Below are 27706 nucleotides of genomic sequence, written 5' to 3'. Positions count from 1 at the left end.
TGTCCCCCGGGGAAGAATAGTCGTTCTCTCTGCAAGACACTGCTTGAGCACAATTTCTCTCTCTCTTTTTTTAAACCAATTTTTATTGAATTTATTGGGGTGACATTGGTCACTAAAATTATACAGGTTTCAAGCATACAATTCTATAACACATCAACTGTACATTGTTCTGTGTGTTTACCACCCTAAGTCTAATCTTCTATCACCATTTCTCCCCACTTGACCCTCTTCTCCCTTCCCCACCCCTCTGATCCTCTGGTAATCACCGTGCTGTGGTTTGTGGAAGAGCAGTTCTGGGGTGTGTGTGTGCATGCACTTACTTTGGCCTCCTCTTAGGCTCTGGGGCGGGGGGCATGAACAATCTACAAAATCTTAAGCTAACTATGAAGTGAGCACAAGCTGTTTTGCTCTGGCCGACAGTTCGCGGGCTTGCTGGCGGTGAGCCCTGTAGAAAGTCAAACAGCAGAGTTGTCACCACTTCCTCTGCGAGGGTCGCCCAGAGCAGTAAAGATGCTCCAAAGGCAAGGTGTGTTTCTGCCTTCGCGGAACTGACCTTCTGACATGGACGTGTTGCCGTTCACGCCGCCAAGGGGTCACTGTGAGTTCTGCGTCTTCTCAGTTGGCCTTGACAGTTGTAGTTTGGGCCACCAGTCTTTCCGAGATGGCCTGGTGGACTCCACGTTCTGGTTCTGAGAGCCCGGCCCTGTTTGTATGACCTCCAGTCCGTGTGGAAGCCCCGCCAAAGTCAAGGTTCCTTCGCGTTAGGGGTAGAGGTGTGGTCTGGGGGAGTTGAGGAAGGTGACAGACTTGACTTAGCTGCAAAGCTGCAGTTGTTGCTTTCTCTTAAGAGGTTAAGAGAATAATCCCATTTAGGAGGAACTGCAATGAGACTGATTTGTTAATACACTTTAGAGTCTTTTTAACTCGGGGTTGGATGAATAGCTTTTCAAGTGTGCATGAAAGACAAGAATCCCACAAGATCGGTTCTGTTTTTAAGAGCAGGCCCCAGGGACTCAAGGTCTGTAACAAAAGGGCAGATATGGAGGAGAGGAAATCCCGCGTCCAACTCTGAGAATAAAGCGCGCTAGGTCCCCGAGGCGGCAGGGTCTGCCGGCCGCGCTGGCTCTGGTTTGTTAGCTAGGAAAATCCAGTTAGATTGCTCACAATAAGTTAGTTGGTATTGACTTTGCTGGGCCTGACCCATATTACAGAGTTCTAACAAGAGCAAAGTATAGTTGAGCTTTGGGAAAAGCCATAGCGTGTACAATAGAAGAGAAAAACCAACATCTTAAATGAACAGAGGAGAAACTTGAGCAGAGTCACCAAGGAAAGAAATCAGGACACTGGATGGAATGTTACAGCCACAAAAGGAAAAAGAGTGGAATATGTATTTAGTGAAGACACCCAAGATTATACAATTCCCTCATGTCACCTCGCACAGAAAGTCTTTGTCTCTTTGCTAATCACGATAAAAGCCAAGGGGGTGCGGAGAAAATTACACAGACCCAAAGAAATGTGACGACAGTGACGTTAATTTTGGAGTTTCATTTTATAACTCCTGAGGACCAAGGTTTTAAAATATCCTTACGTTTGAGAATTCAGGGTTAACAAAGGTTTAAGGAGTGTCCAAACATCGTTAAACTCCTAAAGCATTCTCAAAGTAGCTAGTGAAATACGCAATGAGAACACGCACGTGTAAATAAGTGTGTTTTTTGAATAACCTGAATCCCCCGGGTGAACTGACTGAGAAGACCATCAAATGCAGAGTCTGTCATGGGTCAGGGGGAGGGATTAGGGACTGTCCCAATTACCATGATGACCCAGAGTTGCCCAGTAAGCAGCTCTGCCGAGCCGTTCTCCGTTCTGGACGTGTGAAGACAATGAAAATTTAAATGACCAGCTTTATAGAGGGAGTGATCCTAAACTCCGAGGGGAATAGCCAGAGAACAGTTCCAACCCCTTCGAGAGATTATTTGAGGTCCAGCCAACAAATGTCCGCCTAGTCCCGTGCAGGTTTTCCGTGAGAGGCCTTGAAGCCCTGGTGTGGAGTCTGAGCCGCTGTCCCTGAGGGAAAGGGGGCTTGGGTGTCTTCATTCCGTCTTTTTAGGGCAGAGCCCTGATTTTGGAAGCACAGCTGCAGAGAGTCGTGGGCTTCACGAAGGTCCCCCACTGGCCGTTTGGCTGGAACCGAGCCCCTGGCTTATGCCTGCACGACAGACTCTCTCTTTATGTGTGTGTTTCAGGGTCTGCGATCATTTTGGACTTATGTCGTCGTCCTATTGTTCGTTTTTAGTATGCATAAATAAGCCCTGTAGTTAACTGGCTGTGTCCCACACCAATCTCAGCCACATCTCTTCACACTGACATGCTGGAAGCGGGCCTGGAATATACCTAAGGGCTTCTCCAGCTGCATTAAAATATTTTTTTTTTGTAAATTGCTTTTTGGATGGCAGAGGATTTGGCATTCCTGTACTCAATAAACAGAAGATGTGAGAGACATGAGGTCAGTTCAGAGCTGGAAGCACGTTCGCCTGTGCATTGCTTGGGAGTAGCCAGCTGGCTCTTACTCAAACCCGGTTCCTTGTTCGTCGCCAGTGGTGGTTTGGGACGATGTGGGAGAGCAGTGTTGCTTTTGTCTTTGATGCGTTTGTGATATGATAGAGGCCATACAAATGTTAAATCAGGGGCGTACTTCGAACATCCCTGCTTTGTATTTGATCGTGACTTTGGCAACCGCAGAGCAGAGTCAGCTGCATTGTCTTATTTCATCCCAGACACAGTCTCGTGAGTCCAGCCCCCCGCTGGGGAATTGGGGCCAAGAGGGTCCCTTGAGTGGGCACCAACTAAGCGAGGCCCAGACTGGGTTCTTACCGCGCAGTGTGACGTTCATGGAGGGTTGGAAGCAGGAGTCACCCTTTGCTAGACACTAAGTTCACCCTGGCAATTCCATTTGGTCCAGCCCATTTCTAGTCTGATTGTCCCTCCTTTGGGGCGGTGGTTTGGAGCTGGCCAGGGCAGAGCAGGAGAAACTCTGCAGCCCAGAGCCTGCCTCGGCGCTGCCAGCTCCCTGCAAGGCCTCCAAACAGGGCGGAGCTCCTTCCTTGGCTGATTGGAGACCCGCACACCTGTGTTCTCACAGCTCCCAGTGTCCGGGCTCCAGCAGTTGCTGACCTCACCCCTCTGCCTTATGTGGGCTCTTTTCTCTGGCATCCTTAGGGGTGCGTGCCTGTGTGTGCGTGTGTGCATATATGTGTGAATGCATTCCTTTGTTTCCCCAGTTTTGCCCAGAATGCAAGGTTGCTTTTGCATCTAGCAAACCCATCATTCTGCAGATGGGTCACTTACAGCCAAGCATTTCTCGCAAGAGCTCACGGAATATATGAGGAAGTAATATGCTTACAAGAAACGCGTATTTTAAATTCCAGCATAATGAATGCACTGTTGGTTTTCTGGCGAGTTTTCCCAGCCTTAGCCCAGACTTTGGTGAAGAACAGTGACACACACTCAGGGAAGGGCATGCTTCTTAAAGAGACACGATGCTGTCCTCATGGACAAAACACAGCAGGGCGAGAACAAGGGAAAGGCCATGATCTGTGTGAGGATTAAAGGCCCGTGAGCTCCAGGTATTCCAGTGGGCCATGTCTCAATCTCATTGTGTTTTCCCATGGAAGCATAGCTAATGAGCAGTGCCATTCTGCAAAAGGAACCTAAAAGGAGGCGCTCAGGTATTCAAAAATTCCAAGTCCTTTCTTCAAAGGTTAATGCTGTTTGTTTAACGTGACGGAGAGAAGGTGGCTCAGTTTTGTACTGCAGATCTTTAAATTTCTCCGTGTGTGCATTTGACCCCCGAGGCCCCAAAGTTCTGAGTTTCGAGGAAGCTCTTGTTTGCTGGAATGCCAGGGCAGGCGGTGGGGCCTCTGCCTCTGGGTTTGGTTTCTCCTCTCCGGGGACCCCACTCCCAGGGTGCCTTGCCCCATATTCCAGAGAATTCCAGCTGTGGCTGTCACACACTCACGCTGGCTGAGAGGGACGACCACTGGTCTTCTCTCCCCTTTAGAAAATCTTGTTTTATACATTTCTTTTTGTTTTTCTTTATCTTCCCCTTCTCCCATTTCTTTCTTTTTCCTTTGCCTCTTGCCCTTTGTCTCTTGGTTCCATGTTTGCCTTCTCCGCCCTCCCCCCGCCCCAATTTGCCCCCCACGCTATTGGATTCTGTGGGATCTGCCAAAACACATAACATTTGTTGAATAAAGTTTTCTGTACCCAATTCCTTATGTTTTCAATCAGGTGAAAACAACCTTATTCCTTAAAAACAAACTCACTCCAGCAATGCCAATTCAGCTAAATGAAGTTCGTTTTCATTTGCACGGTACTAGCTGACTAATTTATTAATTGATGTATTTGCTAAGTACATTCCACATCCGGACTGTGTGCTATTTTGGTGAGACTGAGGTGAGCAAGACCCAGGCCTTACTGCCGCAGGGCTTGCCATGGTGAGGAAGAGGACCAATGACATCAGTTATAAGACAAACAAATGTTCTTATATCCCAAGGAGAGGGTTGGGGGCACATGGAGGGGGTGTAGCACAATGGTCTTCCCTGACCATTGGTGTAGGGAAGAGTGCCCAGGGCATGCTTCCTTGGGCACTGGCTCTTCTTGGTCAAGGGTTTGGGGGTGGGTAGCAATGGTAACCTTGCCCCCCATAGAAGAGCAGCCCCTGGGGTCTTGACACAGGACCAAAGGGGTTCGTCCAGCCACGGCTTGGGAGTGGGCTCGGGGACACTGACCCTGATGTCAGGGTCGGGCTGATGAGGGTTGTGACTTCCTCTTGACTCCTCTCCTCATTCTAAGTTTGCTCGGTTGCAAGTTGCAAGTGGAACGTGAAGTCAGTTGCCTCGAGATTCAGACCATTTGGTGTTAGTTTCACTTGATCATAAAAATCACAAAGCGCCAGATGGAGTGAGTGAGTTGTGCACATTGAGAAACCCAGCCCGGTGGCATGACTTGTTCCAAGGTGTTCCCTGTGGCAGAGTTTCAGCTCGCCTTGATCATAATTGTGCCTACTTCATAGGGTTTTTGTCAGGATTACATACGGCAGGACAGAGATCGAGCTCCTACAGTAGAACTTGACTCGTGGGGAGGGTTCAAAAATGTCAGCGAGTGTGAGGATGACCTATGAGGACACCTGTTGTGGCTCCTCAAGGTCATGTCAACTGGACTCCTTCTACCATTCCCTGCATCGAATATGTCACCGAAGCCACCCCACAAAAACCACACTCGAGGATCAAGTCTTAGAATTCCTGTTGATTCAACCTATCTGCAGGGTGATAGGTAAAATGCATAGGTAGAAATACAAGCTGGACAGCAAGCCTTTAGCGTTTGTGAAAAGAGTCTGTGAAAGAATATCTGCGCTCTGCTCTGAGCTGACCCTGTTGGAACTAAGAAATTCAAGGGAAGAGACCTAGACAAAAATGCCGCTGGCTCTCTGCTCCGTCCCTCAGCTCTGCCTTTTCTAAAGCCTGTGGGTGGCCCTGCCCCTTTACCTTCTAGCCACACAAAGAATAAAAGAAAACAGCCATCAGGTGCCGAGGGGCCCGATCTGAGCCCTGATAAGGGGTATCAGGAAATATGAGCAGCCTCTCCTGTTTGCTGAGTCTCATCACTCTGGGCAGAAGCCTGGATGAAGGCGAGGCTGTAAATCCAGGGTGAAGAAAAGGCAGATCCCCTGCACCTTCCACAGTGCTGGGGTGTGGAATTCTCTATTGCAAGAGGTCACTGAGTCAAATGCTGTGGATGGATAATTTTATGGCCACTAATAAAATTTATAGCTAAAGTAAGCTAAGATAATAAGGGTAATCAAACATCCAGCCCTGGAACATAGTAATCCCATCTTGGCCTCTTGGTGCTGGCTGGGCAGGGGGTGAACAGACTACATGGGCCAGGGGCTCCCCGTCCAACCCCTCAAGGCCAGTGGCAGAGTCTCAGAGGTGATTGCAGTCCCGTGAGCTGAGAGGACTGGGCCAGGCCTGAGGGCCAAGCTTCAATTTAGGTGGTAACTGGCTGTGCTTAGGGGCAGCATGCCCAGAGCTTTGGGAAATTTTTCTGTGTATTGCAATGCCTAAAAGCAGCCCTGGCCAGTGTGGCTCATTTGGTTGGAGCATCGTCCAGTAACCAAAGGGTTGTGGACTGATGCCCAGTTAGGGCATGTACCTAGGTTGCCCTAGGGTTCAATCCCTGGTCTGGGCACATAGGATCTTAGTCCAGGCGTGTATGGGAGGCAACCAATTGACACTTCTCTCTCTCCCTTCCTCTCTCAATAAAAGCAATTAAGAAATGTCCTCCAGTGAAGATTAAAAAGGATTAAAGTTAAATGTCTAAAAGCAGTGAGAGTAAGAAAGAATGGGAACCAACCCAGTTCTGGAACACCACAGTAGGGAAAGAATTTTAACTGGCTGTTCGGGGGTGGAGAAGTAGCCTGATGTTGAAAGAGAGCTGAGTTCAGGAGGGGGCTCTCACCGGCCCCAGCTCCTGCCTGGCTCTCTGGCTTTGCTGCTCTGCCTGTCCCCTTCCCACTCTGTCCCTTCCTGGCTGAGGGCCCAGGGAGAGCCCGCCTCCTTCAGGCCAGGGTGTATAGGCTGGTGGGGTCTTGTCACTGAGACCACCCTGCAGAGCACACCATCAGAATCCCTGGCGGACAGCCCCCAGTGGCTCTTGCCCCCCTGCTCTGACTCACCTGCACTTGGAGGGTCCTCATGACACCCTGTCTCCAACGACGAAGCTGGCAGGTGGACACCTGGGACAGGCTGGAGGGAACTGACCCTTTGCTACTGTGGCGGGTTTTGTTGCATTCCGTTGTATAAATTGTAAAGTACACATAAGCTAAAATTTACCACCTGGTGTTCCTGGGCAGAGGATATTCTGTCCCTTAGGAGAGGACCACACGGAGGTCACCTGCACTGCCCTGTGACAGCAGAAAGGCCTGGACCTCAGAACCGGTCCTAATACTGGAACTGCTTGTTGAAAGAATTCTAGAACATTCTGGAAATATTTAGAGCACCTACTCTGTGCTGGGCACTGCATTTTGGAGCTCAAAACTTTCCAGTGCAACCAAATAACAGAGTGTGCCCTTGGTGGTGGTATTGCGGGTTTGGGGCTGCATTTTAAAATGAGAGGCACACCTTCTTGAAGCCTTGCTTTCAGTCCAAGTGCTTATTTCTCAGTCTGCGCAGTGACCGGACTCTGGGCTGTCCCCTCCTTAGCTGTCTCCTGGTGGTCTTCAACCTAAGTGTTGTCTTTCAAATTGTAAAACATACATGAAATGTGCCACTTTTAGCCATTTTTCAGTATATAGTTAAGGAGTTCATTCACTATATACTGAAATAGGGCACTAAGTGCATTCGCATGTGCTGTGCACCTCTCACCCCCAGCCCTCTCCAGAATGTTCTCATCTTCCCGGAAACCCAGTCCCTGTTCCCTGTCTCCTTATTCCTTGTCCCCAGCCCCTGGCACCCACCAATCCACTTTCTCTCTCTACGGTTTTGATGCCTCCAGGTACCTCCTGTACGTGGAATTATGCGGTATTTGTCCTTTTGTTTTCTTTTTGAAATAGCAGCTCTTGGTGAGATAGGGGGCAATTCATTTTATGGCCCCGGTTTTTGGTGGATTTTGCTCAAGCCAAAGAGCCAGCAATGGTTAACTTGCTGCCACGTCTTTTGGGACTTCTAAATGAAAATTTAAATCTCGTCTTGCGAATGTGATCCTCCCGCCTTTGGCAAATCCCGGTCAGGAAAGGCGCACTGCAGGCCGAAGGCAGGCAGCCTCTGAAACACATCCCTTCAGCCCGAGGAGCTCTGGTTTCTGGGGGAGAGAAGACACAAGTGGGTGAGATTCAAGTAGACATGGGTTCAAGTTTGGCGGACCTGAGGGGGCAGGACGTATGACAAGGGGAGAGCACAGTGGGACAACTCCGTGGGAGCCGGGGCTGGTGGGTCCCCACGATGCTGACGTGCCGAAGAGTCCGCAGAAAAGGAGATTGTTCTGGTTTCTAGACTTCCAGTGCTTCTTTCTTGAATGGGGCATGTCTTTCATTTCTCTGTCTGTCAAGATAAAATAAACATAATGCGTAAAACGAAGCCTTTGAGCCACAGAAGGAGTGGTCCCCTTGGTCACGAAGTGCATGCCTGCTGGGGGGACCGTCTGGGCCACTGTAACCAGCACAGGAGTGTTCCGGGTGGGACACAGTTCCTACCGGGAGAGCTAAGACTCACACAGATGGGGACATACGTTTTTCTCTCCCTTGCACGTAAGCGAAATCTCCCGAGAGCTCGTGGGCCTGGGTGGGCTCAGCTCGGGGATTCCTGGAGAGGGTGCACTTCTGGGCGCTGGTGGGCTCAGCGCCACGGGGGTATCTTTGGCTCGAGAATCCATTTCTCGAGCTTTCCTAATGTGCTTTCCTAATTTATATTTTACTTCGGCTTTTTAAAAGTGTATTCCGGCGTCCTGCTTGCCTGAGTGCGCCAGCTGACAGTGCAGGGGCAGCTCATGACGGTACCGAGGGACGTTGTTTTCGAGGTAGTCCTAAGTGGCTTTGGGCTCAGAAATATTTATTGAGCGCCTCCTGTTTGCAAAACCATGAAAACATTAAGGAACATTGTGAGTAATAAGTAACAGTCCAAGAGATGTCTGTCCTTAAACACTGAGAAAGTAAGTGCCTGAGAGAAAGTGCGATTAGATGTTATTTTCCGGGATTCGGGGGTCAGCGTGTCATTAACTATAGTTCCAGACCGAGCAGGGCGCATTTGCTGTCGGCAGCCGCCTCTGCACAGGAAATGGGTGCTCCCCGCTGCCTTGGCAGAGTCAGAGGGGGGTGGCTTGCTGGGTCGGTAATGCCGTCTAAGATGGACCCCCGTGCTGAGACCCTCTGGCAGCTCCCAGAGGCTTTCCTTTCCCATCAGCCAGGAAGTAAAAGGTCAACAGCTTTCAGATTGCGCTTGGAGATGGGGAAGTGACCTTGATGTATAAGAGCCAAACCTCTCTTGTCTTGATTCTGTGGTCAAGATCATCACCATATGCAAGATTTCCTTTCTCTTTGGGGACAAGTCTGCAGCTCCTCATACTCAAGTGTCAGAGTGAAATTCGTGCGTGGTTGAAAGACACGACTCTTGCCCGAGATTAAAATAGACGGCAGCTGGAACTGGGAGCTCTGTGAAAAGCAAGTTCCCGTGCACACGAATGGCAGCTGGGGCTCGCGTGCACCCTGAGGACGACACATGCACAAGCACACACGTGTGCAAGCACACATGTGCACCCTCTCCCTGGGGGGTGGCCTGGTTCCTTTCGCTGCCGCCCCGTATTGAATTGACCACCCCCCATGGGATGAGATGTGGTGTTGAAACTAACGGACACTGTTACTCCTGTGAACTGGTCCGAGACAGCTCAGAGCAGGTTTTAATCAGAACTGAACCAAACCAAATCAAATCCTGTTCTGAAAAATCGAGTTGCCTGCCCCCCCGGCCCCTCAAAGGCTGTGATGAGGACACCCAGCAAGTTTTCAGTGGCTGCTTCCAGTCTCGGACGGTGACACACAGGCGCAATCAAGGCGACAGACCCCTTCCACCAGAACTTTGGGCTTTTCGTGGGGGTTAGATTGAGGTTCTTGAATTTGAGTTTTCTCAGGGATGAGCCTTATCTGTTACTGTCCTGTGAGAGAAGAAATTAATTGAGAACAGTCCTAACCGCCCACCATAAAGGGCCACCATAGTTTTCCAAAGAATAAAGCCTGTGACTCTGAATCCCGCACTGAAGCTGAAGCATCCGGGAATCCCTGCTGTCCCGGGCATTTTCTCTTAGAATAGGTGTTGGGGAGGGGGCCTGAGAGCAGCCTTGAGACGGGAAGTGGTCCTGAGGGGGGAATCAAACTGAGGGGTGGATTGCAGAGTGAAGATTGTCTTGGGGGAGCCAACCTCGGCTGCCGTCCCTAACTCAGTGACCCCATCCTTCTGCCCATCAGTTTCCTCAGGGGGAAAATGGTTAAATGATCTTAGAACCGAGTTTCTATAGGTGACAACCTTCAGGACTGTGGAGAGGGCTCTGTAAGGACCCATGACAGCCCATCGTCCTTCAGTCCCATCACCCCTGCCCCCATTTGGCTTGGGAACAAGATGGGGGGCTGCTGAGTGGTGGGAGAAGGGGCAGGGGTTCTTGGGGAGTCATTTCCTTAGGAGTGTCCCAAGCTTTTGGGCAGATTTTACCTCTAGAACAGAGCCTGTATTATAACCGGCAGCGGAAGCGGTCCCTCTGAGGCTTGCTTTGAAGTGTGTATGGATTTGGGCCACCCACTGGTCAGAGAAGCCACAGCCCTGAGCTCGGGAGGAGGGTGACTGTTCCCAAGTAGGTCGTATGGCACCAAGAGCGGGGGACAGCAACAGAAACTGGGGTGAGGGTGGTCGTGGGCAGAACCCTCCTCAGACCCCTTAGGGACTGTCCTGTCCGCCCCACGTCACTCCAGAGAGCCAGCCCTGTTGTGGGAGGCTGAGGAGTGACGGAATTCACGGTGCGGCCCGAGGAGTGTGGCAGTCTCAGTCCCACCTGTTGTATGACTGGGGGTTGCAGCCGGTGGGCCCGGGGTCTCTCTCCTTCAGAAGCAGTTGGAGGTGACCCAGGTCCAGCACCTTCCCCTCCTCCAGCCTCCACACCCAGGGCTGGCTTCCTGTGGCTCACCCCATGGACACTGAGCTGGCCAATGCCGATGCCTTCCTTCCTTCTGGTCCCCTGAGGGCTGATCTAACCCAAATCTCAGGCCAAAAAGGCTCTAAAGATTTGACTAGAACCAAGTTCTGGACGCTCCCCATTGCCGAGTCACAGAGAGTGTTTCTGCACACACGCTCACCTTTACTGCGGAGAGGGAGGGAGAACACGTGTCTCTGGCTGACTGCAAGATTTTCTATCTAGCTTTCTTCCAAATCCCCTGAGGTCAGCAACTAAACAAAGTTTGCTTTCGATAATCCCCCGTGTCTCTCCAGAGCCTGGGTTATTCAGTAAACTCAGTAACTGAGTTGTGGTCATATTGTAAGAAAAAAACAAGAAAGGACGGACCCTAAGGCTGGCCTTACTGTGTGAACTGTCCTATGAGTGGCTGAATAGCTTTGGATAAGCCACCTCCCTCCTCTGAGCCTCTGTTTTCTCCTCCGTGAAATGGGAATAATAGCCCCCTGCCTACCTGACTTGAACGTGATTGTTTCAGGTGAGGCTTGTATGAGGAAGAAGAGGAGCGTCAGCAACCAAGGGGCAGACAGATATAAGCGCATCTTTTGTCCTGCCAGTGATAATGTAATAGAAAATGAACCTTTCGTCTTCCCTGCTTGATGTATCGCCCATTCAGTAATGGGCTGTCACCATTTCAAAGAGCCACAGGAAGAGTTTGGGTAGAAGCAGAAGAATGCAGCCAAATGCATCCAGTAGGCAAGTCCTTTGTCTTTATAGTGGAACCGTCCGTGACAACCCGTGGGACTTGCCTGGAGTCGTTGGCCGGGCTGAGGAAGAGCGAGGTCTGGGTAACAAGCCTGATGGGGCTTTGGTGACACACCCAGCATTCCGATGTCTCTGTACGGTAAAACCAGCGCCTGCGTCTCCGGTTGTAGCTACTTGATGAGATGGAGCGGTGCTTTGAACTTGGGGGTTTGTTTGTGGATGTTGCCCAGGATGCCATCCCATTCCACAGGGGCTGTGTAAGTGCCCTGTCATGGTGACGACACCCATATCCTCAGCCCCCTGGTTGTCCCAGTGGCCCCCTCCAGCCGGCTTTGTTCCTCCGGGAGAGTGGCAGGTGGCGGAGGGGAGCCCGCAGCACTGGAGCACAGGGAGAGGTGGCCCGTCCCCTTGCCCTGGGCAGCTCCCCTGCTGAGGGCTGGGGGATGTGCTCCGAGCTGTCCACTAGGCTGCCTCCAGTCTGGGTTCTCGTATGTGGGTCGGGTTTCCTGACAGCGAGTTCAGTGAATGAGAATAAGAAAGCTGGCAGAATTTCAGCTGAATGATGCCGAGGCTTTCCAAGCAAGAGCAGTCTCAAGTCACCAGGGCTCCAAGTGACTCGGCTGCTCTGCTAATAATGGGAGGTGCGGATGCTTCCGTGCACACAGGTTAGCCAGCGAGGCTCCATCCCTGGCCTGCGGGCCAGCTCGGGCTCCGAGAGGAACCTGTTCCCAGTCTTTGCTGAGTTGCGCTTTCTAGGCGATTAGAAACTTTTTCCGCTTGGCATTTAAAAACTCTGAACTGGCTGGAGACTCTTTTTTTTTTAACTAAAGTTTCCTTTAAAAAAAAAACAAAAACAAAATCAATTTTCGCTTTCTTGCAAGTAGAGTGGAGTTTTAAAGTGACAGGTTTTTGGAACAGCACAGGAGACTTGCCTGCACACTTACTGTGTTTGTCACGGGATAAGCACTTTCTGAGGATTCCTGTGCCCACGGGTACGGTTCTTCGTGGTACATTATTCGGATTTAGCCCCATCAGCCAGAACTTCCGGGATAAAGGCAATCATTGCAAATAAAATAGAAGCCACTTATCTTAATGAGCCAGGAGGAACATTAAGTCTATTGAAATGATCTAAACCCTCCTCATAAACCCCACTGGTAATTCACGGTGGCCGAGTCTGTTTTTACGAGCTGACTGCCTGCAGCAAACAACAACAAGAAATAATGTTTCCATTCCTCACGTTGGTCATTAGCAGGTTCGCATCTCCCTTAATAAAGTGATACCTCTGTCCCACTCGTCTGTTTGAGAGCTGTTCCTGGGAAGACACTGAGTGGCTCTGGCTGATGTTGCTGGTCTGGTTCTTGGGCTGCAAACAGTGTGAGAAATGGCTTGTGCTCTCCTTCCAAATGGAGGGGAGACACGGACATAATTGAACCTTACAGTGTCAGGGGGTGATTTTATTCCATTATTTTTAATGCACGTGAAGAGGTGCCCTGGCTAAAATGCTTGAAAATAGCCCCAGAGAAACCCTAAGCTCCACCTGTGCTGTGTAGCATGGGAGGGGGGCGCTTCCCCAGACATCTCCCCTCCGTCCACTCTGGGGAGACTCAGTCAGAGGAGGGAGGGCAGGACATGTGGGGAGCCACAGGTAATGAGCGCCGTGTCCATTTCCCTCCCCAGATCTCTCAGCTGATGACAGAGGCCGGCCGGGAGGGGCTGTCAGAAGCGGCGCTGAATCGCTACAATGCAGACAAGCCCTCAGCCTCCAGCGTCCCGGCCTCGCAGGGCTCCTGCGTGGCGGCTGAGACCTCCTCGGGCACCTCGGTGGCTGCTTCCTTCTTCGCAAGGTAAGAGAGGTGTCCAGACCTTGGTTCTTTCGGATCAGCCTGTCCTTAGGCTGTTGCGTGGGCCACTGGGAAGCATTTGGCCTCACTCATTAACAGGGATTTTGAGCCTCCCCACTGTTGACATCTTGGCCTAGGTAACTCTTTGTCGTGGGGACCGCCCTACACCTCAAAGGATGCTGAGCAGCATTCTGGCCTCTACCCACTGGATTCCCATAGCACCTTCTCCAGTTGCAACAATGAAAAATGTCTCCAGTCATTGCAAATGTTTCCTGGGTTGTGGAGAACCACTGTTCTAAGAATATGCGGTCTTGTAAGGATGTCAGGATGGTCTTCCAGGGGACGAGGACCTTTGTGGGTGCAGCCCTGTGGCTGGTGTTTCCAGATTTATCTTCTCATTACTGAATAGGCTGCTGAAATATTAACCACTGTATGGATGGCGGGTTTCTGCCTTCTTGGCACACTGGCTGGACGGTTATCAAATCCTATCCAGCTAATCTTAGAAACTCCGAAAACACGGGGAACAAAAAAGAAAGGTATTTCAGCAATGTTTTCTGCCTCATTTTAGCACCGTGGTGGAGACAGGGCAGCAGACGGGGGACAGCTGAGCCGAGACCACGTCGTCGGGGGTGTCTGAGTGTGGTCCCCTGATCATGTGAATGAGGAAACTGAGGACCAGGAAAGTGAACCTAGGAGTTCGTTTACAGCCGAGCCAGAAATAGAAACCAGATTCCTCTGCACCCCCTGCCACGATTCATTCTTTATTGGATACTTGGAACTGGACCTCAGAAAACTGTTTCTGCCTCAGACTTGTAAGCGCCTGATGTTGCAATGCGTATGAAATCCGAAGACCCTCTTGGGTTCCAGTTCCAGGCCTGCCTCAGTTTCCTCATCTATAAAGTGGGGAGGACACCCGCTCCTTGGCGTTGCCCTGAGGATTAAGATGGGTGTGGGTTATAAACCACCGTACAAACAAATGTTCATCGCTATGGCCTTGGCTAGTAGGTCAGGAGGAAGGAATAGTGTGTGGCCTTTCTTGTCACCCTCATGAATTGTAACATCGAGAGCACAAATGTGAGGGCCAGGCTTAGGTCGGGAGACCCGTCAGGGGAGTGGGACCGGAGGGCTGGTGTCGTGGGTTCAGGTGCACTCACGGCAGCCCATGGGGCTTGCTGGGAGACTGGTTTTGGGGTTCTGGCTATGCCTTGGTGCCGTGTTGACTGTCTCATAAACAACTGGGCCAACTCAAGTTGTGGGAAGTGGCAGGAAATATGTTACATGCCAGCCACCCACCCATGGGGGCTGTTGCATTAGCTCTGAGTGGACATGAGGTCCTGTGTCACTTGGGACCACTGAGCAAGCTCCCTGGCAGGTCGTGCCCATGTCATTCAGGGGAGGAATGAAGGACAGGGTCCGAGGACGTGCACAGCACAGGAGGTCCCAGCACTCGGGCAGGTTACCAGAGCCCATCTGGAGAGAAGGTGAGCAAAGTGCTGAAACACTCCGACCACATCAGGGCAGGTTTAGTCTGCAGCAGAGTCTCCTCAGCTACCTGTTGGGTCACCACACGGGAGAGGGATTTGGTTGGTTCTGTAGGTCACCTGACTGTGTGGGAAAAGGCTGAATAAAACCCAGTGATGGAGGGGAGATGTCTCCCAGATCAGAGTGAAGGAGAACTCTCTCACAATGCAACTGCCCCAAAAGAGAGTGAGGTCCCCATCACTGGGGGAGAGCAAGCTTACCCTGGATGACTACTTGGCCCCCTTGCTGGAGAGAATATTCAGTGCTTAGATGTGAAAAGCCTTCAGTTCAGAGTTCATCCACAGGTTTTTTTTTAATGTGTTGACTAACTCACAAAAATGCCCCCAAAGGAGGATTTGGAGTGGGAAGAAATAAGAGGTTAAGATTCCTGATGGACAGAGTTTAGCGAGAACAAGTAATGTTTGCTGCAAGAGAACAAGCAGATCTTTAGCGCCAGGGAGTGGATGTTACCATGAGATTGGCCAGGAATGTCTGAGTGCCGGACAGAGGTGTGCTCGGGGCCAGCCCGCAGTTCCTCCGGGACCATCTACGGGCAAAACATCAGGGGGCGGGGTGGCGGATGACTGGCAAAGCCGGTCTTCTCTGAGACGTGCTTGTGCAGCCAAGGGGTGAACGGAGACACCGAGGTGAACCCCACATGGAAGGGCCGTTGACGTCACTTGAGGGAGGCCCTGCAGGTGATGTGGGTAATGAACAAAAACTGGAACTCGTGGTCTCAGAAGTAAAACAGCTTGCGGTGTGAGCTTTCAGAGCTGGAAAGGATCACAGGGCTGCCTGAGTCATCATTTCATTGTGTCGAATGCTGATAGCACTTGGATCATAATGGTTCATGTTTAAAGGGTTTTTTTTTTACATTATAACTTTTATTTATTTTCTTTTAATATATTTTTTATTTTATTGATTATGCCATTACAGTTGTTATATTCTCCCCTTCATTCCCCTCCATCCTGCACACCCCTCCCCCACCATTCCCTCTCCTTTAGTTCATAAACACGTGTCTCAAGTTCTTTAGATTCTATATTTCCCCTACTATTCTTACCCTCCCCCTATTTTCTATCTACTGTCTATGCTACTTATTCTCTATACCTTCTCCCCCCTTCTCCTTCTCCCACTCCCCTGTTGCTAACCCTCCATGTGATCTTCATTTCTATGGTTCACTCCTGATCTAGCTATCCTCTTAGTTTGCTTTTTTTTAGGTGTGGTTCTTAATAACTGTGAGTTTGCTGTCCTTTCACTGTTCATCTTTTTTATCTTCTTTTTCTCAGGTAAGTCCCTTTAACATTTCATATAATAAGGTCTTGGTGATGATGAACTTCTTCAATTTGATCTTATCTGAGAAGCACTTTATCTGTCCTTCCATTCTAAGTGAAAGCTTTGCTGGATAGAGCAATCTTGGTTGTAGGTCTTTGGATTTCATGACTTGGAATACGTATTCTCTTTCCAGCCCCTTCTTGCCTGTAAGGTCTCTTTTGAGAAATCAGCTGACAGTCTGATGGGGACTCCTTTGTAGGTGACTGTCCCCTTATCTCTTGCTGCTTCTAGGATTCTCTCCTTCATTTTAATCTTGGCTAATGTAATGATGATGTGCCTTGGTGTGTTCCTTCTTGGGTCCAAGTTCTTTGGGACTCTCTGAGCTTCCTGGATTTCCTGGAAGTCTATTTCCTTTGCCAGATTGGGGAAGTTCTCCTTTATTATTTGTTCAAATAAGTTTTCCCCTTGTGGCCGTTCCTCTTCCCCTTCTGGTACCCCTATAATTCGGATGCTGGAGCGTTTAAAGATGTCCTGGAGGTTCCTAAGCCTCCACTCATTTTTTTGAATTCTTGTTTCTTCATCCTTTTCTGTTTGGTCCTTTTTTTCCTCCTTCTGGTCCACTCCTTTCATTTGAGTCCCCGTTTCCTTTCCATCACTATTAGTTTTTTATGCATTTCCCTTCATTTCAATTAGTTTAGCCTTCATATGTTCCTCTAATTTGTGGCTGTAATCAACCAGTTCTGTGAGCATCCTGATCACCAGTGTTTTGAATTGTGTCTCTGATAGATTGGCAATTTCTTGATTGCTTAGATTTATCGGCTCTGGGACTCTGAGTTCTTCTTGAGCCATGTTTTGATCTGTTTGTGCCTGTTAAGTTTGAGGAGAGGTGCCCTGGGTGTTCACCAGGGCGGGGCCACCCAGGTCACTGGTTTGTGACTCTATATGTGGGGGCGGGGTCAGAGAGGGAGCAATGGTGGTCCTCTCCACTCGTCTGGGCCACCTCGCTGCTCGCCCCCACCCTGTTTATCTGAGCGCAAATGTGCAAGCCCACCACCCTGTGCCGGGGCCTGCACGGTCTGTCTCAATGCTCATCTCTTCACTCGTTTATCGGCGTGCAAATGCGAGACCGACTGCAGACAGCCAGCCACGCTGCGACTTCCCTGGGTCTGCCCATAGCTACCCCACACCTGGGATCCAGGTGTGCCCTTGGCTGCCTGTGCACCACCCAGGTCGGGGGTCTTTTTTGCCCGACTTGTTCCGCTGCTGGCTTCGCCCCTCTCACCGGTTTAGCTGAGCGGTTTGTTGTTTTTGGACTCCGTATTGTTTGATTTTCTGTGGTTTGGTTGTGTTTATTGTTGTTAAAACTTTGTTGTTTTTAGATTTTGTTGTGCGAGGAAGCAAAGTGTTTCCACCTACGCCTCCATCTTGGCAGAAGTCTCTCTTTTTTAAAGGGTTTATAGTGTATACTGCGGGAAGGGGAGTACCATGTGAAAAAGAATAATTCTTCATAATATGTCTACATATATTACATACATAGACAGGGTGGGGCAAAAGTCGGTTTATAGCTGGGAGTGCACGAAACACAGAGTTTATCCTTGTGTCATTATTGCATTGTTTTACATGTGAATGACAGTACACCGACTTTTTGCCCCACCTTGTATATAACACATATAACATATAACATATTATACATGTAATATGTGTCCAAAGAGGGGGGCGGCATCCTTCTAACCTCCCTGTCACTAACGGGAACCTGAAGCAGAGGACTGAGTGTCTGGCTCAAGACCCACAGTGTCCAGGGACAGAACCAGGTAGGGACATGGCTCAGCCCTTTGGATCCCACTGCCCACGTGACAGTGAAGACCAGCCCGACCTGTATTGTCAGACAGCGAACCCAGTCAAGTGTCAAGGGCTTTGCTGTTCTGGCGAAAGCAGCGCCGTGTGCAGCAGCCTTTGAAAGGGGTGAGGTCTGGAGCCACTCCTGGTGCCACAGTGGGAAACATTTTGTGCTTGGGGTCTGCTGTGGACAAACGGGTGTGCCTTTCTGCATGGGGCCTCGGGGGCAGAGTCGGCTCACACGGCTCAAATCGAAGCACCTTTCAACTCTTTCTCCACGACCTTGTGGTGGAAACGCAACCCTCTGCAGCTCCAGGTGAGGACACAGGGTGGCCAGCTCTTAGGATGCTGCACAAGGCGTCATTTCACTTTACATGAGTGTGACACCATTTGCTAAATCTGTGGCCAGCCTGAGTGACATTCACTGAACACCCAGAATGCATCACTCACTGTACTAAGCTCTCAATAGGCAACATCTCCCTTTAACCCTGTAAGGGAGATCCTATCGTTTCCCTTGTTTTATGGATAAAGAAAGAAGTGTCCTGAAGCCGAGTCACTGACCCAAAGCAGCACAGTCGGGAAGGGGCTGCGTGGGGACCCTCACTTCCTCTCCCTTGTGGCCCTTGTTGCTGTTCCGCTCTAAAGGAGTGACTGGGTTAAGTGGCCCCTGCACTGTGCTTGAGCAGGTAGAGCAGCGACAAAACCCCAGAGTGCTGAGGGTTGCGGCTGTCCGCTGTCCTCTGTGGCAGCAGCCTTTCTTTTTAAATGTTTACTTTTCAGAGCTATGGGAAGAGGTCTGGGTGGCCTTCATCGCATTCCGGAGATTCAACATCTGTAAAGTAAGAATTACAGTCCTGAAAAAGAAATGAGAGCTCGGGCCGGTATGGCTCAGTTGTTTGGAGTGTCGTTCTGTAACCGAAAGGCTGCAGGTTCGATTCCTGATTAGGGCGCACACCTAGGCTGCAGGTTCGATCCCCTGTCCAGGTTCAGGAACGTGTGACCAGGCTTGGACACAGGAGCCCAGTCTGGCAGAGATCCCCGGTCCAGTTACAAACAAGTCCATTAGTCGATGTCTCTCACACATAGATGTTTCTCTCTCTCTCCCTTCCTCTTGCTCTAAAAGCAGTGAAGAAAATGTCCTCGGGTGAAGATAAAAAAAAAATCCATGAGACTCGTGGCCACGGCTGCTTCAAGCATGGTCTCTGAAAGGCAGCTGGGCCAGCTGCCGCTGGTCTGTGACAAGCGCAGAACTGAGAGGAGGCATTTAGAAACTTCGGAGCAAGTTGACAGAGTACTTTTATGTTTGTTGAATCCAAAAACTAAAAAGTAGGGCTTGCATGTTGAGTATGATTGGAAATAGAAGGAAACAAGGGTCTTCGCCACAGTTTGGGAAGCACTGCTTTAGAACATGGTGAAGCCCAAAGCATTTGTCCTTGTAGGGCCTGCCTCGCCAGAGTTTCTGCTTTTCTTTAAGTGCCATCATGTTGGTCAACTGCCTTTGCCTCGGCATTTTAGTATCCAGTTTTTAGAAAAACACTTTTGGGTGGAGGGAATATAGTAATAGTGGTTGGCAAAAGTAACACTAAAAGTATTAAGAGGAATCCAACAAAGATATCGGTACACTCGATCTTCAAGTCGTTCAATGTTTGTGTTGGCTTTGAACTTCTCAAATGAGGGAATCTCTTTTGCCGACTCCGTGTTACCATGAAGTGGTGTGTGAAGGACGGCATGATTCAGTTCTCCCACTTGCTGGCTGTTAACTTTGGGTAAAATCTTACTTATGGGCTTAGCCTTGTTGATATGAAGCACACAAAACTCTTGGGCGAATCCTAGACGTGGTAGGATTCACCCAAGGTGGTGGGAGGTCAAGGCAGTGGGTACCTCATTTTTATTTGGAGAGCAGTGAACAAATTCCAGATTATGCATCGAATTGCCTTGAACCCTGGTAAATAAAGCACATTTTTCAGATGACCCTGTATGTTCGCATCAATGTTCTTTCCCAAATAGCCTGAATAACCATGTAAAATCGTGCTGTTGCTTTTGTTATAATTCACGGAGGAAATGAACCAACCTCTGCAGGATTTTCATCTACAGGGTTTGAAAAACAGTGGGAACTGCTAGCTAGCACGTGAGCTTTCCAAAGACAAGTTCAAGTGTGGCCGAGCTGGTGCTGCCATGGCTGAGGAGCTAATGAGCCCGAGTGCTTTCGGTCCCGTTTTCAGACATCACTTTTAGTGGAAAACTTGGGTGTTTCATTGTTTTGTTTGCCTACAGCTGTCACCTTTAGGTCACAGCCTTTGCAAGACCCTCATTACTTATTACTAAATTCAAATCACATTTTTAAGAAAAATGATTTAAGGGCACTTTTGATTATCCGTGATTTTTTAAAAGTTCCCTATATTTTTAGTGTAAATCAATGTCTTTAAATCTGTTTTCCTAGGTTTGGTTAATTCAGATTACTCAGTGCCTTCGAATCCTTGATTTTCTGTCCTTTCACTCATCATTGGGTTCATTGTGTTAGAGCACCTCTTTCTCTCCCTCTGTTTTTCAGTAATGGGGTTCTTTTGCACTTTCTTCATAAACATTCTTTCCTTTACACAGTTTTCTACTACTCGATTAAAAATACCTCTGTCCTTGGGTTTAGAATTCTCTGAATAAATTTGGTGTTCATCTCAGTATCAGTTGCCCCGGAATTCATTTTGTGGGAACCATTCGCTCTGTTTTCTCTTCCTCGCTTGCCGAGCTGTCCCTCCTTTCCTTCCAGCAGCTCCTTCAAGTCCTTGACTTTTTCCCAGGCTCATTCTTTCCTTGCGGATGCCGTTATATTTCTGTCCGTCTCAGCCTCATGAGCGGTTTCTTCCATCTTTGGCTTTCGATTGCTCCGTGTGTTACCCAGTGGCCTGGGCCAAGCCCCTAGAGCACATCACCGAGGATATATGACTGAGTTGACCGGTACCCCATTGAGATCGGAAGTTGTGGTGGCATTGAGACCAAGACCAACTCAGGTTCCTGGGGTCAGGACCACGGTGAGCCGGGATGGTTGACTCCTGGCTCAGAGGCCCTCCCTCACCATCCCTGCGGGACCTCCTCCTTGTGCTGTGAACCGTTGTCACTGATTTTAGGCAGGGAAGGGCCTGCGTAAAAGCTGTTTCCACGTTCTTGCCGACAGCCAGCTCACACAGTGCCTCGTTTCACTGATGACAGCAAATGCTTTTCATGTATATAATCTGTACCGTGAAGAATTTCTTTAGTCCTTGGGCAAGCGAACATATCACAGCCCTGCTTGGTTATAGGCTGGGAGTTTATTAAGTCAAAGACGGATGAGGAGGAGCGTGAAACCGCTCACGGTCCTCTTGCTCTTCCATCAGGTACAGTTCCGTCTAGGGAAGCCCACGTCTTCCCATTATAAATACACCAACAGTTATGAGCAGAGAGAAGCGATGCTGAACGCACCACGATTGGTCTCAGGTGATCTTGCAGGTGCCCTGTGGAGGCGGTGCACTGACTCTAGCCAGTTCCCCGTGGAGAGACGGGGCAGCGTCTCCACCTCTTTTTACAGATTAGAAGGTAGTTTCTAACCCCATGTCCATTACAATGATGCGATACCTCTACAAAACAAAACAAAAAAATCTAAGAGCTTTTAGAAGCTCATATTATGGAACATCTCTCTATAATTATTACCTTTTCCCTGCTTCTTGTTTTGTTTTCCTCGAAACAAATTGTACCTACCCCGGCTCCTCCCTCTTGCCAGCGTCTCATTCTTACGTGCTGTCTACTGCTTTCCCCTTCCCCGCCTCCCCCTCCCCCACTTCGTCTCCCAGTCGCCCTGTTTTATGACTTCCTGTGGAAGTGGGGCTTTCACTGAGCTCCGGGGGGGGGGTACACGGTCGGGGCTGACATGTATAATCATGCCATTTGCTCATGGGACAAGGCCAGCAGTGGAAGGGGCAGGTGGAACTTAAATCTGGCCACCATGCTGCTGGCTGAGCCAGGCGCCCCCTGCTGGGCTCCACCCACCCAGGCGGGCATCTTTGCCTCAGCTGTGCGGGGGTGCAGTCTGGGCTCTGCCACACCAGCCGTTCCTGCCCCCTTCCCTGGCGGTGATGTTTGGAGCCAACCCCCTGCCCTCTGGGATTCTGGTTTATTTACTTCCGGCGGGTCACAGCCTTACTTTTCTCTGAAGAAACTCTCCAGACTCCTTGGAAAAGAAGGGCCTCTTTCTCTGGTATATTGATGAAGGGAACTTTCAGGAATCAACAGTTACATGAATATGGTTTCAGTTGAATGCGCATTGGTTGCAGTGTAAAAGGAAAACCTTAAGAAGAGGCCACGTGTATATTTAGTGTAATCAGATTTCAAGGGCCCCCAGAAATGGTTTCAGGTGTTTGCAGCATGAAGAAATAAATCCTTGATTGCTTATGAGATGTGGCAACAGTGCTGAGGAAAAAGAGGCCATAATTCAATGTCTACAGTATTATCCTTTATGCTAAAAAAAATATCCTAGGCCTGCGCCAGCTAGCTCAGTTGGTTAGCACATTGTCCTGATATGCCAAGGTTGCAGGTTTGATTCCCGGTCAGGGGACATGTAAGAATCAACCAATGAATGCATAAATAATTGGGATGATGAAGTGATCTTTCTCCCTCTCTCTCTAAAATCAATCAATTAAAAACAAACCCTACATAGAGAAGCCAACCCCAGCAGTCTCCAGGCCTGTTCTCTTGGGGGTTGTGTAGTCCCCAAAAGAATGGCCCTCAGGGCATTCTAAGTGGGGATCTAGACTAAAGGAAATGGTCCGAGTCCATGTCCGCAGCCCCTTCCATCTCCCGATGCAGAGGATATGGAGGGTGGGGCCTTTCTCTGTGAAACAAGCCCTTTGTCTGCCTGCCTGGTGGCTGGTTGGGGTGTTGGCCGTCACCTCCCAGCATCTGGGAATCGTTTGCACAGCCTTGCCTCGGTGGAAAACCCGATTCACGCCCTGGTGTGGAGGTTGAAGGCAAAGCGTTTTCAGTGAGGCTGCAGGGTTCAGGTCGTCTCAGCGCTGGGCGTTCCAGTTCTGTGTGCACTCTGTCTTTTCACCTGGTGTGGGGGCGGGGGAAGAGGAGTGTAGGACAAAGCACAGCGGGAGAGAGGTGGGTGGCCTGCGACCAACATCATGGCTCTCTGACCCCCCCTGCTTCCTTCTACTGAATGGAGACCCCCATGGCTACTTGGCAGGATTGCGCCCAGGATGAGGGGAAAACAGGGTAGGACTGCGTGGAGCCCATCTAAGCCCAGGGAGGATGCTGAGGTGGCACCTGTCCTCGAAAGGCTGGAACCCCACCCTCAGTGGGCAATCCTGTGACTTCTCAATGTGCTCTTTCCAGCTGATGACTTTTTTTAAAGATTTGATTTATTTATCTTTAGAGGGGGAGGGAAGGAGAGAAATATCAATGTATGGTTGCCTCTCATGCATGCATCCCCTGCTGGGAACTGGCCTGCAACCCAGGCATGTGTCCTGACTGGGAATTGAACTAGCAACCCTTTGGTCTGCAGCCCGTACTCTATCCACTGAGCTACACCAGCCACGGCTCAAGCTGATGACCTTTGTCAAGTGCACCCTGACAGTATGTTTAAGTGCCACTTTGTAATCCAGCCTGGTGACAACCTAGGACCCTTGTGGCACTGGTCCAGGTCAAGCACCATGCCTCCGAGGACGAAAATGCCTACACGGGGGCCGAAGACCACAGTTTGTCCTTCAGGCCTCAGCGAGGCAGAAGCAGGTGTCCCCGGTGATGGACGACGTCCGTGACCCACGTGGAGAGAAACTCCGCCCTCCCCGTGGGGCTTTGTGAGATGCCTGCACACTTCCAGATCTTTTGAAGGGTTTCACATTGCACTGTGATGCCCTGGAAGGACTCCCAAACAATCAGAAAGCGAACAAAGGGAAGAAAGGGAGGAACAATGAAGAATTCTTCTACCATATAGCTCAGGTGCAGGGAGCTAGAATTCCGCCATGACACTAACAGTGAAAATGAACCAAAGCGATCAGTAGAATAGAAGTAAAAGGGGAAGATGTTCTCCTTGTGTGTTAATCACCTCATGATTTGAATTGGGCGCTGTGATTTGAAGGTGGAGGGTGATGTGTCATGCAGTTGATTCAGACGGGCCACAGGAGTGAGCTGTGTACTGAAGGAGAGGGCGGATGGAGCCAGGATACAATTTCATCTACTGGTGATGCTTAAAATCTGTCTCCTAGGCTATGCTTATGCCACCTCCATACTGCAATGCCTCTGTAACTCATTTCCTCTCTTCAGTACTTAATAATTGAACAACAATAAGGGCCTGCGTTTGTGAGGGGTTTCCTAAAGGCCACACACTAAGCTGAGTTCTTTACAGGAATGGGAACTTCAGAAGCCCCCAGGAGTTGGTCTTCTTACTGTCCCCAGGAGTTGGCTTAGATGTGGAAATGGAAGCCCAGATGGGTGAAGCGGCTTGACTGACATCAGGTGATGAGCAGGTACTCCAGCCAGGCTGTCCGAGCCCTTGAACCAGAGTTGTGAGTGCCATAAGGGTACAGCCAGTTGTGTCTCTGTTCTTGGCTGAAATGTTCATTGAATGAATCAAACTCAAGATGGGTCATGATGGGAAGCACTCATGAAGTCTCAGCACGTGGACAGCAAAGGAGACTAAGGGAGCTGATGGGTACACAGCAACCACAGAAGTTTCAGGGAGAATGTTTTGATTGACTACTCTTATTTGTCTAATTTTGCTAGTTACTAAAATATTGCTTCCTGTGTTACTCAGAGTAAAAGCTAGAGGTTTTTCAGTGACTTACAAGGCTTTCTCTATAGTCTGTCCTCCCCCCAACCGTCTACCACTTTCTCCCTTGCTTACTCAGCTCTAGGCACCTTGACCTTGCTTTTCCTCAAGACTGTCCCTTCCTCCTTGCCTTTGCTCTTTCTGGTCTCTCTGCTCTTTCTCCAGATAACTGCGTGGCTCAGCCCTGTCTTTAGATCTTTGCTCAAATGCCACTTACTGTGAAGGTCTTCCCTACCCTCCCTACTGAATATCCCAACTATTTTGTCTCTCCTCTCACGTCATACCTATTGTCTTATGAGTATTTGTTGAATGAATGAATGAATGAATGAATGAATGAATTTCAGGCTAAAAAGGGGATGGGCAGCTAAGTCTCCAGATTGTTCTCCACTACAGTTCTTTGAGAAGTTCGTGTCTTTTCCCACTCAGTTCAAACTTCCTGCTCAGGAATTAAATTATTTTTTTAGCTTTAGGACATTTTGGGGAGATAGCATCATAAGAAAGCTGGGCAATGATATCATTGGGAATTTGAGAGTCTTATGAAAGTATAAGTACCCGGTTGTGTCTTCAAGAGGAGGGTTTGTAAGAGATGGGACAAGTGGTGTTGCCCAGGGTCATCGACCCAAGAAAGAGTTACAACCGAGGAAAGAGTTATGAGTTATAGGATGAGCACAGACGCCGTGGGGCTCTGCATCTTTCTTCCCGTCTCGTTGAAAACCTGCCTTTTCCTCCCTTGAAGAAACCTCTCTGCTTTCTGTCCCCTGCTTTGATTTATTAGTTTAATTCTATAGCTGTCTTAGTGAAGTATGTAAAGCATTTGGGGATAAAATCATGCGGAAGACGTTATGGAAACCAAAGCTGTATTATGTTACGTGGCATTGGGTAGAGGTTCAGTATGCCGATGGGTCGCACTGTTGATGAAAACACAGTCTGTCCGATGTACTGTCTGGCAGCTGAGTAAGAGCATGGGCAGGCGGAGTCTCAGGAATAGTTATCCTGGTCTCATTAGAGACAGGTAGAACTGAAGTGTAAGGAGATCTCGTTGAAGCCCCTGCTTTTTATGCTGGAAAAATGCCCCTGAAAGTAGGATCTTTCTTTTCTTGCCTCTAAAATGGAAATAATGAATTTTTCTTTTACTTCTGTCTGGTTCCTAACGTGTAGATTTCATGAGGGCAGGAACTGTCTAGTTTTACCCCCACCCCCTTTTTTAACATCATGCCCGGTGAACAAGATGAACTCAGTAAATGAAAGTTGAAGGAATGAGCCAACCACACACCTGAGAACTTAGGTCAGCTGCCTTCCCCAAGGAGCAAAATGCTTAAAGAAATGAAAACTTAAGAGAGACTATGGGTTTGGGCTTCAAAATAGCTAAATTTATTGTGTAGTCTCAGAGTTATCATTATTGCAAGCACTAGGATTAGTGACAAAAATGATTTTGATGGGTAAGAAAACAAAAGGAATCGTTTTTATTATTGATTTCAACACAGATTTAGCCGTACACTATTTCTGATCGTCATCTTTTAATTTGACGTGTGCAAAAATCCGAACAGCCCACTGTAATTAGATGCTTTCCTTAGCACCTGGTGTGTTCATTCGAGAAGCACACCAAAATTCGGGAAATAGGATTTTATGAGCCTGGAAATAATGGCCTCTGTCATTTTCTTGGCATCCTCCAAACCCAAAGCCTTACAAGTTCACAGTCTGTCCTTTTCAACCCTAGCAAAGAAAGAAAGGGCCTTAGTGGTAACAAAGAAGGAAAAATTCTCTCAGGCACCTGTAGGGAAAAGGATGTAATCAGTACCAGGCAAACTACTTCCGATAAAAAACGAGCGGATCTAAGCCATCACTCAAAATTTATTTCCAGTGTTTTAGGTGCTTCAGGAAATAAATGTGGTTCATTTTTTCCTCAAATAAATTTTCATTTATTATCTTCTCCGTCTCTTTGCCGCTCAACTGGAAGTGGCAAGGTGGCTTTTACGGGGCGAGCAGGGTATTTCTGAACCCAACTCTGCAGAATTTCAGAGGCACATTATAGGGCTACAAAATTCAGTGAACAGTCTTAACATGCTCTTACCACTTACAAGTGTATAAATATCAAAACAAGACCTTGTTTCCACCCTGGGGAAGCTCCCAGGATCAGGTTAAAGTTGGGAGAGGCAGTGGAAGAGTGCCAAGGATTGCAGCGCGTCACAGAGTCTGCCCCTGGCCGGGGCCCAGGCGGTTGCAGAAGCTCCTTCCTCCCCACTGCCTCCGCAGCCCCTCACCTACCACTGTTTCCAGGGTCCCTGAGGGATTTTCCAGGTGGACGTGGGCAGCTGCTGCAGGTTCTCTTGGCCCCCACGCCCCTGAGACTCTATAATTGTCAGTCTCTGAACAAAACTGCTCATTCTCCAGGCCCGTTCAGCACTGGGGCTCGCCCAAGGGCCTTCTCTGGCTGCCAGAGCCCGCCTACTGCTCTCCTGTGTGGGGACAGGCCAGAGGGCCAGGAAGGCAGTCCTCCGGGGTGCAGCTCCCGAATGAGGCTTTTGGGCGATAAATACCTCCAACTCCATTGCCCCCTGTTGGGATAACACTGAAACGGGGTTCACCATGTGTCCCAGATTTTATAAGTAGGATTGAGGCGTAGTTGCCCACATCAGCTTGATGCTACACCTTCTGGTGGCTTCCTTCCCTCTCTGTCTCACTTTCCCACCCCTCTCCCCTGCTTCCTGGAATCACCAACCGATTAAACCTGGTACCACCCTCATCTTTTTCTGGAGATGCTTCTAAGGAAATCCAGTATAAGATATTGGTAATATATCCTCATCCACCCATCCATCTACTTATCCATCCATCCATCCATCCATCCATCCATCCATCCATCCATCCATCCATCCAAAACACCATCCAGCTAGTCAGTCAGTACTTGGTAAGCCCATACTGTATGCCAGGCATTATATTAGACACTGAGGATAGCAAAAAGGCTGGTACT

The 27706-nt window shown here is 49.3% G+C and overlaps 1 protein-coding gene across 1 annotated transcript in view; it reads left to right on the top strand.

The window, feature by feature from the left end:
• The window catches only part of KIF26B (kinesin family member 26B), a 385937-nt gene that overhangs the window by 166208 nt on the left and 192023 nt on the right, over window positions 1-27706 (top strand). The window contains exon 4 of the mRNA XM_037150905.2: window positions 13147-13313. Coding sequence (XP_037006800.2) covers window positions 13147-13313 — 167 coding nt within the window. The remainder of the gene's footprint in view (window positions 1-13146; window positions 13314-27706) is intronic.

The sequence above is a fragment of the Artibeus jamaicensis genome, unplaced genomic scaffold, assembly GCF_021234435.1.
Source record: "Artibeus jamaicensis isolate MK-2021 breed Jamaican fruit bat unplaced genomic scaffold, CSHL_Jam_final scaffold_754, whole genome shotgun sequence".
NCBI classification, from domain to species: domain Eukaryota; kingdom Metazoa; phylum Chordata; class Mammalia; order Chiroptera; family Phyllostomidae; genus Artibeus; species Artibeus jamaicensis.
This window is presented reverse-complemented; position numbering and strand designations above follow the sequence as displayed.